We start from the raw sequence: 18258 nt of genomic DNA, 5'->3' as shown, positions 1-18258 counted from the left end.
CAAAGTTCTGGAAAGTCAAATGTTAAGGATATATAAAGTTACATTGGGGAAAGATGACAGAAGTCTAATTTATCAGAAGAAACTGCTCTAGATTTTTGATTCTGTATTCGGTATCCACTAATCACAGAACCAAACAGCCAGAAGTGTAGAAAGCCAACCTGGCCCAAAAGCACACAATCCTTGAAATATAACAGCAGAGAGGATGGCATGGCTCCAGCAGTGTAGTGCTCCCTTACTTAGCAAGCGTGAGGCTCTTGAGTTAAAACTAATACTGCTAAAAAGAAAAAATAGAGCATATTCAGTTTGACAAAGTTCTGTAATATGTAATATGCCTGAACACTGATTGTGTACTATTTTGATTTTAGCAAAAAACAAGATTTTAACCTTTTAGCCTAAGCTTCATTATCTGTAAAAGTAGTAATGGAGCCCTTACTAGATTTGGGAGGATTAGATAGGATAATATTTAGTATAATAGGCAAGCTTTCCCAGTAAACTAGTAATTGGTAACGGACATTTTCCATTATTTTGGACATGTGCACTTTCATTTCATGCTCATGAAGAAAAAGGGAGGTGAAATATGGAACTAGAACATTATTTCTGTCAGATACTAATTTAAAACTCCCAATGAGCCTACACAGCATAGTGTACAACTCAGTGGACTCTTTCTGATGACTTTTTTTAATGAGGGTTCTGGGGCTTGAACTCAGGACCTGGGCTTTGTCCCTGAGCTTTTTTGCTCAAGTCTAGTGCTCTACCACTTAGCCACAGTTCCGCTTCCAGCCTTTTTGGTAGGTAATTGGTGGTAAGAATTTCACAGATTTTCCTGCCCAAGCGGACTTGGAACCATGATCCTCCGATCTCAACCTCTTGAGTAGCTAGGATAGCAAACCCTCTCCAACCCCCCCCAACCCCCCCTCCCCGCCCCAGGATTTTATACTGTAGACTGAGATGGCTCCCTGATGTTTTTGCTGCAGCGCACATCCCTCCTTGTCCAGGACCACTGGCCGTCGGGCGTGCATAGACAGAGGTTAAAAAAAAAAAAAATACAAAAAGAAACAAAACAACAAAAATAACACTACTGCTTTGGCAAAGGCATGGACTGTAAATGCCTGCGTCTGCCACCCGGGGGCGCCGGGGAGCAGGTCCGCGTTGGTGTCGTAAAAGCGTCGCGAAAACGACCTTCCTTGGCGGTTCCAGACTTCCTGTATAAGAGGAATGTGCTAGGGTCTGGAAATCAGTATGGAGGCCTCAGCCGCCGCGCCTCTCCGCAGTCGCCGGGCCTGCGGGGTGGACCGGCGCGCCGGACGTGCGGTCTGCTGAGCTCCGTGCGGCTTGCGGGCCCGTGGCGCGGGACATGCTGGCCTGGCGCCTGGCGCGCGGCTCGTGGGGGTCGCTGCGCGCGGCCGCACGGGCGCCATGGGCGCGGCCGGGCCGGGGGCGCGGCCGCGGGGCGCTGCTGCCGCCCGCCGCCTGCTGCCTGGGCTGCCTGGCCGAGCGCCGCTGGCTGCGCCCGGCCTCGCTCGGCCTGCGGCTGCCGTGGCCCGCTCCGCGGAGCCACTGCTCGGGCGCCGGGAAGGCGGCGTCGGAGCCCGCGGCCGGAGGCGCCGCCGCCGAGCCCGCGAGGGGCCGCTGGGGCCCATCGAGCACCGCCAGCTTGGTACGTGCCCGGGGTGGGGTGGGGGGATGGCGGAGAGCCGATCGACACCGGCGGGGAGGGGCGGGGGACACTGGGCCGGGTAGGCCCGCCTCGGAACTTTCCCAGGGTTTCCTGAGAAGTTTGGGGACCTCAGCCCTTTCCATCCACACGCCTCGCAGGATGGGCTGTGGGCGCATTGCATCGGGAAGAGGGTCTCCCGCGGGGTGGGGTGGGGGGCCTCACGCGTGCCCTCCTAGCCAGCTCAGGCCGGAAGTTGAGATCTGGAGAGCGAAGTTCCGTAGTCACCAAAAAGCTGGAAGTGGAGCTGCGGCTCAAGTGGTAGAGCACCAGCCTTGAGTGACAAAAGCTCAGGGAAGGCAAGCCGACCCACTGGGTCCTGAACTTTGGTCCCATTAAAAAGCTATGAAAAGTCTTCTAAAGCATTCCTTTCATGTGTAAGCCACGTCTAGGGGAGAAGCTTGAGAAAGATACCCAGACCCCTTGGTTTAGTGTTTCACCTAATTTCAGACTCGATTCACTTCACTTTGAGTGTGGGGAGGGGGGTGGGGGGGAGGGAAGGCTGTCCCAATGGGGATTGAGCTCAGGGTCTCGGGCTTTCCCTTGACCTTTTTGCTCAAGGTTGATGCTCCACGTCTCTCTCCACTTGCAGCCTTCCCCTCTCCCCATTTCGATGCATACTGTTATATGATAGGTACATAGGCATCGAGCCTTTGAGTTCCTCCTCTAAGAGTATTCCTCCCTTCGATCGTACTATGTGTGAATGCCTGGAGTCCTGTATGGTTTATCATACCTCGGTGAACTTTAGATCTAGCGCCCGAATAGGAGAAAACATGTGTCCTTTCTGTGTCTCTGAGCACTTCCAGCTTTTTGCTTGTTGATTGGAGATGAGTCTTCACTGATTTGTTTGCCTAGGCTGGTTTCAAACTGTCATCCTCAGATCTCAGCCTTCTGAGTAGCTAGGATTACAGTCCTGAGCTACCTGTGCCTGCGGCTCTTATTTGACTTTTGTTAACCTTACACATTAGGATGGAGAATAGTTTTAATTAGTTGTTAAAAAGTTCTTCAACTTCTAATTACAGACCAAAAAAAGAAAAAGAAAAGATTAGAACTATTCTTAAGCCACGGAGGAGAGTATTTGTCCACCTACCTGCTCAACTACTTCCCAGGCATAAGACCCCCCAGAGCTTTTGATGTCATGTTAGCAAGACTCATGCAATTATTACATCTTCAATTGTTAGGTCTTCAGTGGGCCCCTGTGCTGCTTTCATCAGTTTACAGCATGGGTTGAGGCTGCCACATCCTGGCAGGGCTCTCAACTCCCCTACTAGCTAAAGCATGTTGAGGTTTGAATGCTGGAAGCTTTGAAGTTGCCCTCATCCTGGCTGAAGACCTTCCCAGAACGGCTGTAGTTGGTCGAGTATGCCACAGGTTATCTGGTTGGGTAATCTAAGATTAGCTCTCCTCATGTTAGTTTTTAAAACTTTTTACCAGGTCTAATGATTTGAAATTATGGAGATGTTTTAAGTGAGATATTTTATAGGGAGACCAAAAGAACTCCTTTCACTGTTGGAGCAACATTCCATTTTGTTTATTCACCAGTGTGAATGTGGCTGTTTGCCTCCATAGTTATCTCTTGAGTGTTTGTTTCTGGTCTTTCACTTTGTCATCCTATTTTCTCAGTGTTGACCTACCTTCCCCCTTCCCAACTGGTTCTCTGAGTTGCTGGAACACTGGGTCAGTATTTGACTTACACTCTGCCAATGTAGTCAACAGACTTACCTTTTACCCTCTGAACTCTGAAACACTCTAGTCTTTGAGCTTGAATTTGGAATCTATTCTCTGAGGGTGTTTTCAGAATGTGGTCTTGCTTTCAGTTGAAGATCCCAACGTAAAGGATTGTTTGGTGATTGTTCCCTGGAGAATTTGAAGTTGTTCTATAGCTTGCCCATGACAGTATGCTACCACTGACCCCAGTGACAAGCTGAGGTGCTTCCTTGCTGGCTTCCGCTTATAAACACAAACAGTATCTTTAGAGAATGCTTTTTCTTACAGAGTAGTTGATGGAAGTCAAAAAGGTATCTTTAGAAATGAACTCTTCTACTAGGGTTTTTTTCCTCCTAAATTAAAATTCAGACAAGTTGATTACTGATTTTTAAAAAATGTAAGCTAAGCCGGGTGCTGGTGGCTCACGCCTGTAATCCTAGCTGCTCAGGAGGCTGAGATCTGAGGATCTTATTCAAACCCAGCCCAAGCAGGACACTCCATGAGACTCTTATCTCCAAACCTCTCAGAAAACTGGAAGTGGCACTGTGGCTCAAGAGCACTAGCCTTGAGCTGAAGAGCTGAGGGACAGTTTCTAGGCCCAGAGTTCAAGTCCCACAACTGACAAATCCTAGCTATTCCAGAGGCTGAGATCAGAGGATCATGGTTCAAAGCCAGCCTGGGTAGGAAGAGACTTGTATTTCCAGTTAACCACCAAAAAAGCTGGAAATGGAGCTGTGGCTCATGTGGTAGAGCTAGACTAGCATTGAGCTCAAAAGCTCAGGGACAGCATTCAGGCCCTGAGTTCAAGCCCAGGACTGACACCAAAAAGAAAAGTAATGTAGATATAATGTAGGATTATAGGTATGAGCCATTAGTACCCAGTTTAGGATTTTTTTTTTCTTTTTTTTTGTCGGTCGTGGGGCTTGAACTCTGGGCCTGGGAGCTGTCCCTCAGCTCTTCAGCTCAAGGCGAGCGCTCTACCACTTGAGCTACAGCGCCACTTCCGGTTTTCTGGTGGTTTATTGGAGATAGGAGTCTCACAGTCTCTCCTGCCCGGGCTGGCTTTGAACCGCGATCCTCAGATCTCAGCCTCCTGAGTAGCTAGGATTACAGGCGTGAGCCACCAGCGCCCGGCAGGATTTGTTTTTTTTGAAGACCAAGTCCCATAGGGTAGAATTAACAGACTTTGATTTAGTAGAGGAAATACCTCAGGCTTTAGGGAAAGGCATTTTCTTGCTTCTTTTTTTTTTTTTTTTTTTTTTTTACTTTCTTGTAATGTCTGTTCTAATTCCACTGGGCCAAAGCTGCTTGAAGTTTTGAAATACCCTCTAACAAATCAGGTTCTGCTTGGCAAAGAAGAGTTGTTTTTCAGAGCAGCTGTCAAGAGAGCCCTTTTGCTAGTGCCAGCCTCTAGCAGCTTGGCTCCAAATAAAGTTTCAAGGAATCAAAGCTCTCCATATGGTAGCAGTGAAAACCCTTGGTTCTTAGTTGGGAAAGTCTTATCTGTCCCATGGCTGTTTTGAAGCTATTCACACAGTTTTTCTTCATTCCATTTATCTCCATATCTTCCTATTTCGACTTTCTCTTAGTAATTTTCTAACTTTGTGACCAGAGGTTATAGAATTAAATCTGGCCCCCCTTATTCATACCTTCATACACTATTTATAACACTGAGCATTATTTTGTGGATATATTTTCTGTGTTTAAAATAAAATGCCTGATTGCTAGTGGGTTCTGTGTATGTATGTGCATGCATGTGTGCATATACCAGTGGTAGGTCTTGAAATCAGGGTCTCTCACATTCATTTGGCTTTTTTGTTCAAGTTTGAGCCATAATTCCAGGTTTTTTTCTTTTGTTGATTGTAGAGTTTGAACTTAGGGCATGGGTGCTGTCCCCGAACTCTTTCTGCTCAAGGCTGTGTGTTCTCCCACTTTGAACCATAGTTCTACTTTTGGTTTCTGAGTGGTTAATTGGATATAAGAGTCTCACAGGGACTTTTCTTCCCTAGCTGGCTTTGAACCATGATCCTCAGATCTCAGCCTCCTGAGTAGCTAGGATTACACATGTGAGCCACTGGCGCCTAACTGCTTCCCAATTTTTGATAGTTAATAGAAGAGTTTCATGGACTTTCCTGTTCAGGCCAGCTTTGAACTGTGATCTTTAGATCTTAGCCTCCTGAGAGTAGCTAGTACTATTAATATGAACCATCAGCTGCTAACTCAAACTCAGTATATTTTTAAAGTTCTTCTGTCATTGTGATGAAACTTTCTGAGATGTATATGTATATATAGATAGATAGACACACACATATAGGAGTACTTATATATAAATATTAAATTTAAAGTTTGTGTAGTATCTTACCTAAATGGATAAAGTGTAGTTTAAGTATGAACTTATGGTTTTTCATTTAAATTTTCTTATGTTTGTGTTTCAGTATGAAAATCCATGGACAATCCCAAATATGTTGTCAATGACAAGAATTGGCCTGGCCCCAGTTTTGGGCTATTTGATTCTTGAAGAAGATTTCAATGTTGCCCTAGGAGTTTTTGCTTTAGCTGGGCTAACTGATTTGGTAAGTTATAAATGTATTGTTGCTTGGCTCCTTTCCAAATCCCAGGGTCTCTACTACTGTCTCAAAATAGCACAGCCTTAGTCAGCTTTTCCTTGGAAGGAAATCTTCAAGATGAATTTGATCTAGTACTTATCTTTAGCATCTGTGTTGGACTGCTTTTATATGATATTGTATAGAGGCCTAGGAGAGGTACAGTTTTTACTCTTGGTTTTAGATTGCTTCTTAAAAGAATTACCTTTAAGAATTCCCAAGAGCTAAATGCTTGCTTTAGGAATAAAAGTGGTGGAGAGAAGCTTTATGACTTACTTTTTAATTTGTTGTGATGGAAATACTCTGATCTGATCTTCAGCAAGAGTTGATTTTCCTAGTGGAGTTCTTGGAAATAGTAGACTAGTGGTTATGGCCCAGAAAACTAGAATGTGACCTTGTAGAAGAAGCTAGAACTCTGCTCAGCTTTAATGTCAGCAGGAGAGGCTGGAGTTAGCCCATGTATTGGATCTCTGATTCTGCTCCACACCCCTCTTACCTACCCAGCAGGAAATCTTGTCTGGGTTGGGCTTTGGGCATCCTTCCTTCTGCTACTATTTCAGAAGATGGACAGGGGAGAATAGGATGAACCTTTGGTAGTTTTGGAAGAGAAGAGTATTATGGATTTCAAAATAGAACTGGAAGAAATAGTTTTATAGAGAGTATTGAGGGATTTCAAAATAGAACTGGAAGAAATAGTTTTATAGAGAAGACTACATTTTTGTTTCCTGGCCAACTGTCATCATGTATGACATTTGCATTTATCACCCACCTTCTTCCATAAAGGATTAAAAATAACTTACAAAACTCCATGTAAGTGGGGGGAAAGGAAGAGGGAGAACTTCATATCAGGGCAAAATTAGCATATAGGAATACAAATGGTATTTTGTGTAGGATTGGTCTGAGATCTAAGTGAGCCCTCAGGTAGGCAATAATTTGGTGCTTCTTCAAACCGTTTATGTTTAACACTTTTATTCAGTATATATTTAGTAAGAGTAGAAACTAATTTTCTGTAAATAAAACTTATATAGTATCTTTCCTTGTAATGTCAGCTGTTCTGAGATTATAAACAATATTCTACCTTCCCACTAGCATTTATAAGCACTGTAGATTAGCTGAAGAATTTGAAGGGTAAATTCATTGTTGTATACTATTTCCAAAGAGCCATCGAATACAGTCTTTCAAATTAGCTCTTCTCTTTATCCAGACTCTAGTTCTTATTTGCCTCCAAATCTTCCCATTCTCACAATCTCCTCTTTTTTGTATATGTGCCTACTTTTATCTTTAAAACCTGGAAGTCTCTTCTCATTAGTGGACTTCCAAGCCTGTCAAAGACCTTTATATTGATAATGAATTTTTTTATCTAATAGACAAAAGGGTTTTTTTTGTTATTGGATTCACCTTTCATGTTTTACTGCTAGTTTGTGGGTTTGTTTTTCTTTTTGTTTTGGAGGGTGTAGAGGTTTAACTGCCACATGAGATTGCAATATTCACAGAATGGGAGAGGACCTTGTTACCATTTTAAAAAATGTATGAGATGCTATATATGGAAACGTAGCTAACGTACTAGGTTGCACACTTACTCTGTGGAGATTTTGACGCTCACAGATTGGCTTCTGTGCAGATGGCCCTGCCTCACCTATTTCACTACAGGAGGCCAGCGTAGAAGCAGAGCAACTGGGCAGAGAGGCTGGCCTAGGAGAGAGGTGGTAGCATGGACTGAGTTGGGTTTAGAGCTAAAGTTGATGGTTTGATATAATATTTTGTACAGTGTTGAAATGTGGATAGTTTGGCTATGTGGAGTAAAAAGGAATGAGATAGAAACATCAGGCTGCTCCTTTTTCCTCTCTTTCCAGCAGCCAGATGAGTGGAGCAACCAGCATTTTCTGGGATGGGCAAGCACTGCAGGGGGAGAATTGTGATAAGGCATCAGTTGAGTATTGAATGCATTAGTAAAGTTGGGAGAGTAGAAAAATAGAGTCTAGCTAAAGTTGTTTATAAGTATATGTCTGAGGAATTTTTGTTTTAGCTACTTAATAGACATGGGGTAGGAAAGGAGAGCTTGATGCAAGGGAGATGGGGAAGGGAAGGCAGGAGACAAAACTTGCAAGTGGGAGGAAAGGGTAGGTAGAAGGAGCAGTGTCAGGGTTGATGTTGGGAACATGAGGAGGTGCTGATAATTTTTGTTGTGATTCTCCCCTCCCCTCCCCAGAACAATATAGACAGTCATGGACTAGAATGGAGGTCCTAGGAAAGATGAAGTAGGTCAGAGGTGAGAGGGTAAATTCAAAAGAGAGGTGGAGGATAGAGTGCATTGTGTGTCCAAGGGAGATTGTGGTCATGAATTGGAAGTGAGACTGGGCAGCACATTTGTTTCTTACCCAGTGCTCAGGCCCAAGATACACGCTTAGTTTGTGGCAGGGTTGAGATGCTGTGAAGTTGCAGATGTTTATAAAATGGTAATCTTGAGATTGCCTATGGGTTAGAATAACAATGAGGCTAGGAAGGGTGGTGAATCTGAAAAGTGAGAACTAGCTTCTCTGAGGTCAGAAACTGAATTGACAGCTACAGCTTCCAAGGCCCCAACTCCCCATTCATTCCAGACACTTTGTTAGACAGTAGTACCTGAGTTCCACTGAAGAGGATAGATTGCAGCCAGGCACTGGTGGCTCACCTCTGTAATCCCCAGCTACTCAGGAGGCTGAGCTCTGAGGATCACAGTTCAAAGCCAACCCTGGACAGGAAAGTCTGAGACCCTTATCCCCAATTAAACATTTAAAAAATACACACACTCGCACACAGGTATGCGTGCACACACAAGTGGAGCTGTGTCTGAAGTGTTCGAGCCACTAGCTTTGGGCATGAAAGCTCAGGGATGCCAGGTGCCTGTGGGTCATGCCTGTAATCCTAGCAACTAAGGAGGCTGAGATCTGAGGATCGTGGTTCAAAGCCAGCCTGGGCAGGAAAGTCTGTGAGACTCTTATCTCCAATAAACCACCAAAAAGCTGGAAGTGGCGCTGTGGCTCAAGTGGTAGAGTGCTCACCTTGAGCTGAACTGCTCAGGGACAGTGCCTAGGCCCATGACCAACCAAAAAAAAAAAAAAAGCTCAGGGACAACATCCAGGCTCTGAGTTCAAGCCCCAGACCCTGCGTGTGTGCACGCGCGCGCGCACACACACACACACACACACACACACACACAAAATAGAAAATAGATTGCTCCAGTGGTGGTATAATATCTAATGACTGCTCTTTTTTTCTGAGGATTTAGCAAGCGCTAAGCACTGGATACAAATGATCGTCACATTTTGTGCCGATGGTTCTTTGGTAGGTAGGTAATATGTCTTTCAGATGAGGAAATTCAAAGAGAAACCAAGTAACTTCCCCAAGGTAATACAGGCAGGAGCCAAGACTTGAAGCAGTTCTGTTCTGCTGCAGAGAGCAAGTTGTTATCACTGTCCTATACTACTGCTATCTCCCTTCAGTCACTGCAGTACTTGGATATGGAGGACTTGCTTATCCTGTAAAAGGGTTTAATTATATCTGAATTAATCGGCTCTTCTTTTAGAAACAAATAGAAAAAATTTAAACAGTTGCTAAAGATTGAAGTCAGTTCCTGGGGTGAACTAGGAATTGTTTGCTTGTGTAGCATGCATAGGCAGTACTTGTTCTCAGTCTTTTTTTTTGACTCCAGGGTGACCACATCTTTCCTTTCCTCATGTTAGGTAGTGTATCTAGGTTTTTGTGGTAAGATTTCAAATATTTCAGTGTTATCAACCAGTCATTATTTAACTCTCTGGTGAATCAAATTAAACTAACCATGTAAGTATCAACACTTTAACTAGGCAGCTGTTAGTCCACTACAGGTAATACCAGTATAGTCAGAGCAAAGAATTAATAGTGATACTGAACAAGTAAATTTTAAAATTGAAAATATTGTTATAACTTAAGGAGGTAGATCATATTGTAGAAGTAGTTAGGGGTTGTGAAACTTCGTCCTGCACTTATAGTCCCTCCAACTAAAAGCAGCTATTTGGATTATAGTGAAAATAGCCCAGGCTTCAAATGAAGAGCTTCTTGAAGCTCACCTGTAATTATAGCATTCTGGAGGCTAAGGCAGAAGGATTAAGTCTGGGGACAGCCTAAGCTACGTAGACCTTGTTTCTCTCACCCCAGGCCCCCAAGAATGAGGCTCTGTCAATCATGCTTCCTGGGAGTGTTTCATGAGTTACTTACATGTCTAGATTTGTATATGGGTTCATCCCACAATAGGGCATTATGAAAATAGTCAAGAAGTAAGTGGGGGGGGGCTGGGGGGCTGTGAAGGTGGCTCAGTGGTAGAGTGCTTGCCTTGTATACATGAGACCCTGGGTTCAATTCCTCAGCACCACATAAGCAGAAAAAGCTGGAAGTGGCACTGTGGCTCAAGTGGTAGAGTGCTCACCTTGAGTTGAAGAGCTGAGGACAGCGCCCAGGCCCAGAGTTCAGGCCCCAAGACCAGCCAAAAAAAAAAGTGGGAGGGCTAGGGGGAAGGGGGAAGGGGGAATGGGGAATGGCGGTAACAGAAAAACAGGAAATTGTTTTTAGGTCAGCTGCTAATTTAAATGTATCTCCATAAAAAAGGCATTTGTAAAAAACAAGCAATTTATATTAACGTTTTATGAAAGTATAGTTATTATTCTAGTATCTCTTAAGCTTCAAGATATACTCTATTCCTATCATGCCATTTATAAAAAACACTTCTATTTTCAGTTGGATGGATTTATTGCTCGAAACTGGGCCAATCAAAAATCAGCTTTGGGAAGTGCTCTTGATCCACTTGCTGATAAAATACTTATCAGTATCTTATATGTTAGCTTGACCTATGCAGACCTTATTCCAGGTAAGAGACGCCATCATGCGTACTTTTAAATAGAACAGGGGAGAAGGACACCAATCAGCCTAGCATTTCTCTTGAAACACGCAATTTTTGTTCCCAAAATATATTTTTCAACTTAAACTGTTTCCCAAATTTTAAACTGTTTTTGCTGTCAAGCTGTTTTATAATTAATGTCCTAGTTAAAATTGTTTATAACTGAAATTTAGTAAAAATTTCACAGTGACAGTTCTTAATACTCTAGAATCTTTTGGTGCTATATTTTTTTATTTTAATTATATTTTTTTTACTGTGATTAAGTGATTACACAAATTTCACAAATATATAGTTTTGTGAGATAGTGATATTTAGTTAAAGTCACAAAACACATTCTAATTCATGGGGCAAATTATTAATATTATATAAAATATTTTAATACCTAGTGCTTTGAAAGTAACATAGTGTTTTCCTAATTATTAAATACAGTTTAATCATAATAAGAACTGTGGATTTCTGAGGATACGCATAAAATTTCACCTTACTAGACACTTTAATTTCCAATCATACATCCAGGTGCATTTTCTGAATATTTACTCTAGCTAGAATTTTATGATCTTTGGCTTTCTGTATTAAACGTGCTTTTCTATATGCTCACTTTCTACTTTAGCTGTTTTCTCAATCAGATTTCCTTTCTCAATCCAGGCTAATCTGGTTTTTCTTCTAGAGGTAGAAATAGTTCTTAGAATACAGCAGCTGCCATTTGGCCCTTGATGTCTATCATTACCAACATTGGTAGGAAGAAGTGCCAGGGGTGTGTTAACCTTCAGAGTTCCCAAACCAAAGTAAAAATTAATTAAATTGTTTGTGTGTGCTGCTTTGGAAGTTAGAATTGGGGTATGAATGTAATTCTTGGGACTGAAGGGAAGGGACACTCTAATTGTAAAAATGTAAATAATTTTTAGGAAAAAAGCCGATAGAGTATTCTGTGGACATTCAGAATTTATTACATCTTTTTGTAGAACATGTGTTTTTAACTTTGTTCAGACTGGCCAGTCCCTTGTCCTGTTAAACATAGAAATTATGTCTAGCTTTTTGCATGGAATGTTGCTTCACTTAAGTCCAAGCTGGGACTTTCTTCACTATGATTCTCACTGTTTCCATTTTCTTTCCTTTATGTTACATATGTTCCTTTTGGCTAAGTGCTCCCTGTAGTGGAATGCATCCTCCAATTGTTTTCTGTAAAAGGATGCAGCCTGGCAGCAACATTTTTTGAAAGTCTAGGGCATCTAAAATGTCTTTATTCTAACCTTCATACAGTTGAACCATGCAGTGTTCTTCTTTTATTCTACTTTCCATACAGTTTTTCAACCTGATTATTTTCGCTCAGAATTTTGAGGACTCTGTTCTACAGGGTCCAGATTTCATCTTGCGATAGAAGTCTTATATTATTCCCATACCTTTTCTTTTCTATGTGATTATGTTTTGAATTAGAAATCTTTAAAGGTGTTTTTTTTCCCCCTAGTTGGTCTTTTTTAATTTTTTCTCTCTTTAAATAAAACAAAACATGCTGATGCTTTATGCCTGTAATCCTAGCCACTCAAGAGCTGAGATCTGTGAGATCTGAGGATCACAGTTCGAAGCCAGCTGGGTCAGGAAAGCCCATGAGACTCTTACCTAAGACATATGTATTTTTTACTGTTACACTTCCTGATGTAGCTGGGATGACAGATATACTCCATCATATCCAGCATTTTCTTTTACGATTAAGATCTCATGTATATTTTCCCTGGGCTGTGATTCTCCTTGAATTATATACACAGCTTCTGCGTTCACTTGAATCTCCCATTTATTTTCTTTTTTCATCTTTTGATCAGCTTCTTAATTACTGAGAATGGGCTAAATTCCCTTCTATGTGTCTAATTTTTCACTATTTTCCTTCTCAGTTGTAATTTTGCTTCATTATCTTTTGTAGTCTTGCTGTTAAATGCATATACATTGGACTTGTATCTTCTTGATGAATTGAATGTTTCACCCAGAAACATTTGTTACCTCAGGCAGTTGCAGGTAGTAAAATGAGTCCAGAGATGTTTGTTGCTAGCTCACATTGCTGAGTTAGAGCCTAGTGCACTGCCCCAAGCAATTCTGAGTTCCATGGACCTACCTTCCTGCACAGATGCAGGCTTGCGTGTTTACCATACATTGATTTTTAATTTGTGTGGGTTTGTTAAATTTTAATAATGTGAATTGTGTGTTCAGAGTTTACCAGGTAATAGTTACTATAGAAAAGTTTTATAAAGTTAAAAAATGTCTTATAGCTGGGCATTGGTAGCACACTCCTGTAATCCTAGCTGCTCAGGAGGCTCAGATCCGAGGATCGCCATTCAAAGCCTAGGCAGTAAAGTTCGTGAGATCTTATCTCCAATTACCACCAGAAAATGGGAAGTACCACTGTGGCTCAAGTGGTAGAGCACTAGCCTTGATCTGAAGAGCTGAGGGACAGTGCCCAGGCCCAGAGTTCAGGCCCCACAGCCGAGCAAAGAAAAATGTTTTATAACATTATAATAGTGCTACTAAAAATCATTGATTTTTTTTTTCCCCTAGCCTAATACAGTTATGTCTTGTTTGTTCCAAATTTCTGTTGTAATAGTGCCATCTTTTAGAAGACTAGGCCAAAGATCAACAACTATAACCAATAGAGACTTAAAGTTTAAATTTGTAATTAATTGGTGAGATAGTATTCAAAATGCAGAGCCAATAGAATGTCAGAACTGGAGGACACCATAAATCAGTCTCAAATAATGTATGCATCATTTGAAGGTAGTAAGAAAGGAATATATATGATCCTTTTATTTGGTAGTTAAAACAAGTTGAACCGAGTTCTGGGGTTCTTGTTTTTGTTTTCTGAATTTTTTTTTTTCAGTACTAGAGTTTGAATTCAAGGCCTTGAGCCTGTCAGGCAAGCACTGAGCACTTGAGCAATGTGCGCACCCCCTTTTTGCTTTTGCTGATTTCAAATAGGATTTCACATTCATGTCTTGGCTGGCCTGGAATGTGACCTTCTTTGTGTTTCCCACATAGGACAGGCATGCACTGCTGTGCCCAGCTTTTTTTCCCCCCTTCACTGATTGAGATGGAGTCTTAAGCTTTTTGCTCAGGCTGTCTTTGAACCAGAATCTTCCCAGTTTCCACTTCCCAAGTACCTAGGATTATAGCTATGAGTCACTACACTCTGCTGACCTGGATTTTGGCTTTTTAAAAATGTTTTTCAGAGGGGTGCCTGTTGATCATACCTGTAATCCTAGCTGCTAAGGAGTCTAATATCAACAGTGGTTTGAAGCCAGCCTAGGGAGAAAAGTTTAAGACACTCCATTTGCAAATGTGCAGCAGGGGCTGGAGGCATGGCTTACTTGGTAGAGGCCAATTAGAAGCAAACAAGCCAAGTGAGAACATGAAGCACTGAATCCAAGCCCCAGAACACCACCAGCAGCAAATTCTTAGCTGAGCTCCTATGTATGGCCAAGCATTCACCAGGCTCCATTTCAACTAATGGCTGGGCATGGTAGCACATGCCTAACCCAGTTCCTCAGGCTGGACTTGGGAGAATCAGAGTTCCATGCAACCCCCAGCAAAAAAAGGTCAGAAGATCTCATCTCAGCAGGAAAAACTGGATGTGGTAGCACATGTCATTCATCCCAGCTACAGTGAGAAGTGTGGCTTGGAGGGTGAACCAGGCTGGCTCAAGTGGTAGGGAAAGCTCCTGCCTAGCAAAAAGGAACCCATTTTTTTTTTTTCTTACAAAAGGTACAGGTTTGTGGGTAGAACTTCCTTTAGTAGAGAAGGATATAGTCCTATGAGGGGCACCCTGCAATGACAGGAATATCCTCAGACTTGGATATATGGAACATTTGGTTAGGGTTTCTCAACTGGTAAAGTCAAATGTGCCAAGTCAGTGCAAATATTCCAATATCTGAAAAACATTGAACTCTGTCCTAAATACTTTGGATAAGAGATACTCAGCCTATAGGAAAACTATTGAGAAGTTGAATTCATCAAATGCCTGGGCAAGGTGGAGAATACTGGATGCTGAGGGAGGAACTGGTTAGACAGGGACAGAAATAGATCTGTTTCTGTACAGATAATACATACAACAAATGTACTTCTTGTAGTGTAAAATGCAGATGTAGGTATTTAAGCTCCCAAGACTCTTCTGTTTTATGTCTTTAAATCTTCTTTCCTTATCATCTCTTTCCATTTTTCCCTCATGAGTATGGTGAACATTTCTCCCAACTCACAAAGATGATGAGAAAGTAACAAGGGAGAAGATGGGAGCAAGGTCTAGGGAAAGCAACAAAGGAGGCAAACAAGGATTGTCATTCTAAAGCTCAGTCTGTACTTAACTTTCATTTTAAAAAAGACTATGAAGCTGGACACTGGTAGCTCACATCCGTAATCCAGTTCAAAGCCATCTCAGACAGGAATGTGTATGAGATACTTCAATAAACTAGCTCTTCCCCCATCCCCCTTTACAAAACAAAAAACAAGCAAACAAAGTGGAGCTCTTCTGGCTTAAATGGTAGAGAGCTGGCCTTGATTCAAGGACAGTAGGACAGTGCCCAGGCCATGAGTTCCAGCTCTAAGACACACACACACACACACACACACACACACACACACACACACACACACACACACACACACACACACACACACACACACACACACACACACACACACACACACACACACACACACACACACACACACACACACACACACACACACACACACACACACACTGGTTCTTACTGCAGAGGGATACTAAATCAATAAATAAATTTTCATTATGAAAAACATCAGTTTGTGGTAAAACTAAAATAAGGTTTTGTTATAGAAATATGTCTATAATTTTCAAAGTCCTCATTACATTTTTTTTGTATTTGATTTTCAGTTCCACTTACTTATATGATAATTTCAAGAGATGTAATGTTGATCGCTGCTGTTTTTTATGTCAGATACCGAACTCTTCCAACACCCGTGAGTTTGTTTCAGAAAATATTCTTTTTGCATTACTCGCAACTTAAAAAAAAGTTAAAGATCTGTTATACTATATGCTATTTATCTTGCAAGAATAATTCATGGCAGTTATTACTGATTTCTTAACAGGAGTTTTATAGCCAGAAATTTTATACCCTGCTGACTGAATTGCACTGAGATAGTTATTTAGTGAACATGTGACTAGTCAATATTAAAAGGACTTAGAAGCAATATTAAAAGGACTTATGCCATCTTTGGAGGTGTTTCGCAGAGCCCCAAGCCCTATTGCTGTCTTACTAACCTCTAGCCTCTGATGGATTGAGAGCTGGTTTTTAAAATCCATGGGGTGTGAGCGTGAGTGGTTTGCTGATAACACCCTTTCATTGGTTCTGTGAACATTTTGAGTGCCTAAGCATCACATGGTAACCACTATTGCTTTCCAGTCCAGTAAAAAATAAAACTATGAAAGAAATAAGAGGTAAAGAAGTTTCATTGAATTTATTTAATAAAAGATATGTGGTTAAGCAAACTTTTTGATAGCTATTAGAATTTTATGGGTAATGGAGGAATGAAAAAATTATAAATTGTAAAGACTTATTTTCAATAGCCTATGTATGATTTGAAAAGAATGTCAATACCACTCATTTAATATAAGGAAGATGCATGTAAACGGCCAGGCATATATGGTAAATATTCAGCAGCTGTTACATCTATAGATAGCAGTGTTTGTTTTAAACTTGAACAATAAATTGAAACTCTCTCGTTCTCTTGTCTTTTTGCCAGAGAACACTAGCTAAGTATTTCAATCCTTGTTATGCTACTGCTAGGTTAAAACCAACGTTCATCAGCAAGGTAAGAGACACATGCAATGTTCCAGTTATTCCTTTGTGGATTTTTTATAATGAGTGTAAAACTTGTAGAGAAGAGTATTGAAACTAAGACAAATTTAAAGACATTGACTGGAGAGGATAGATATTGGGTTAGGCAGACAACTCTAACCCAAGTCTCTTGTCCTTTTGTTTTTGGACCCTAAATACAACATTTTGCCTTGTGTTAGTGGTCTGAGAGTTTAAGCCTTCAATTAGATAATAGGTCCAGAAAAGTAGATGGGAGTTGAAATGCAATTGCATAAGGAGTTTCCTCTCTCCCTCCCTACAGTAAAAATACCAAGTAATTATAAAGTTGTTTCATACAAAGATTGGCTTTCCTGCAAAAGGGGGTTGGAGAGTTTTATTTCCTAATAAACAAGTATTGTTCTTAAGTTGTTCATTCTGCTTCCTTGAGTCTTTCAGGATATAACAACTGTACACAAAATATTTTGCTCATAAAGGGATACTATAAATGCCTCTTAATCTGTATTCCTTTCCTCAGAAGTCTTGGTGTAGTTGCTAAGTCACCCTTTTGACTTGGCCCTTATGACACATTTAACAGATGGGAGAGGCTGAACATCTGTGGAGCAGAGGAATTGTTGCTTTTGTAGGAGTAGGCCTCTCTGTGTTTTACATAGGAGCCGCTTTGGCTTCATGTGACTTGTATTAAGCACAGCAGTTTGGGTGTAGCACTCCATAGAAAGTAGAAAATGCACCAAATGAATTCTCATTCTTGTAGGAAATCCTCCAGACAAAATGTATCATGTACTTTCAAAAATACAGTGGGATGGATCCTTGTTAATTTGGTTGTGAACTAAGGTGCTTCTTTACACACATCACCCACTGTTGCATATTCACAAACTTCCACAGCATGCTTCTCATGATCTGTGGATGGTGTTCTTACACCGGAACTAGACCGGATCTACTTCTGTTTTCTCTAATCAGTGCTGTCTTTTAGGGGTAGGGAATCCTGCTCATTATCTCCAGAGGCTTCAAAGATGTAATACATTTTGGAGATGACCTTCCTAATACTACCATCCCCATGGTCCCCGTACTAAGTAGGAATTGAACTTGGGGCTTATTTTTGCAGTGGGGTCTTACTTTATGCCCTCCTGGGCGATGAGCATCTTACTTAGGGATGACAGGCACAAACCACTGTGCCTGGACATTGAGTAAGATAGAATCTTATGAACTTTTATTTTCCAGCTAGCCTTGAACCTATTACCCTTGATCTCCACCTTCCAAGTAGCTAGAATTAGAGGCTTGCTTGAGCCATTGGGTGCCTAGTGTTTTTCAGGTGGGTTTTTTTTTTTTTTTTTCTTTTGGTCATTTGTGGAGCTTGAACTCAGGGTCTGGAACTGTCCCTGAGCTTTTTTTCAAAGCTAATGCTCTACTACTTTGGGCTATTAGCACCATTTCTGATGATCTGGTGGTTAATTGGAGATAAGAGCCTCATGGACTTTCCTGGGCTGGCTTTGG

At 41.6% G+C, this 18258-nt stretch overlaps 1 protein-coding gene across 3 annotated transcripts in view; it reads left to right on the top strand.

The window, feature by feature from the left end:
- The first annotated feature begins 1207 nt into the window (after window positions 1–1207).
- The window catches only part of Crls1 (cardiolipin synthase 1), an 18323-nt gene continuing 1272 nt past the window's right edge, over window positions 1208–18258 (top strand). Inside the window, exons 1-5 of one of the 3 annotated variants that reach the window (XM_070006777.1) lie at window positions 1208–1657; window positions 5857–5994; window positions 10774–10903; window positions 15825–15910; window positions 16694–16762. In XM_070006777.1, the coding sequence (XP_069862878.1) occupies window positions 1355–1657; window positions 5857–5994; window positions 10774–10903; window positions 15825–15910; window positions 16694–16762 (726 nt within the window). In that variant the 5' untranslated portion in view covers window positions 1208–1354. Of the gene's footprint in view, window positions 1658–2935; window positions 3086–5856; window positions 5995–10773; window positions 10904–15824; window positions 15911–16693; window positions 16763–18258 lie in introns of those variants that run through there. The other 2 variants (XM_070006780.1, XM_070006779.1) reach the window with 2 other exon arrangements.

Source organism: Dipodomys merriami, unplaced genomic scaffold (assembly GCF_024711535.1).
Source record: "Dipodomys merriami isolate MVZ:Mamm:240054 unplaced genomic scaffold, mDipMer1.0.p SCAF_7, whole genome shotgun sequence".
NCBI classification, from domain to species: domain Eukaryota; kingdom Metazoa; phylum Chordata; class Mammalia; order Rodentia; family Heteromyidae; genus Dipodomys; species Dipodomys merriami.
This window is presented reverse-complemented; position numbering and strand designations above follow the sequence as displayed.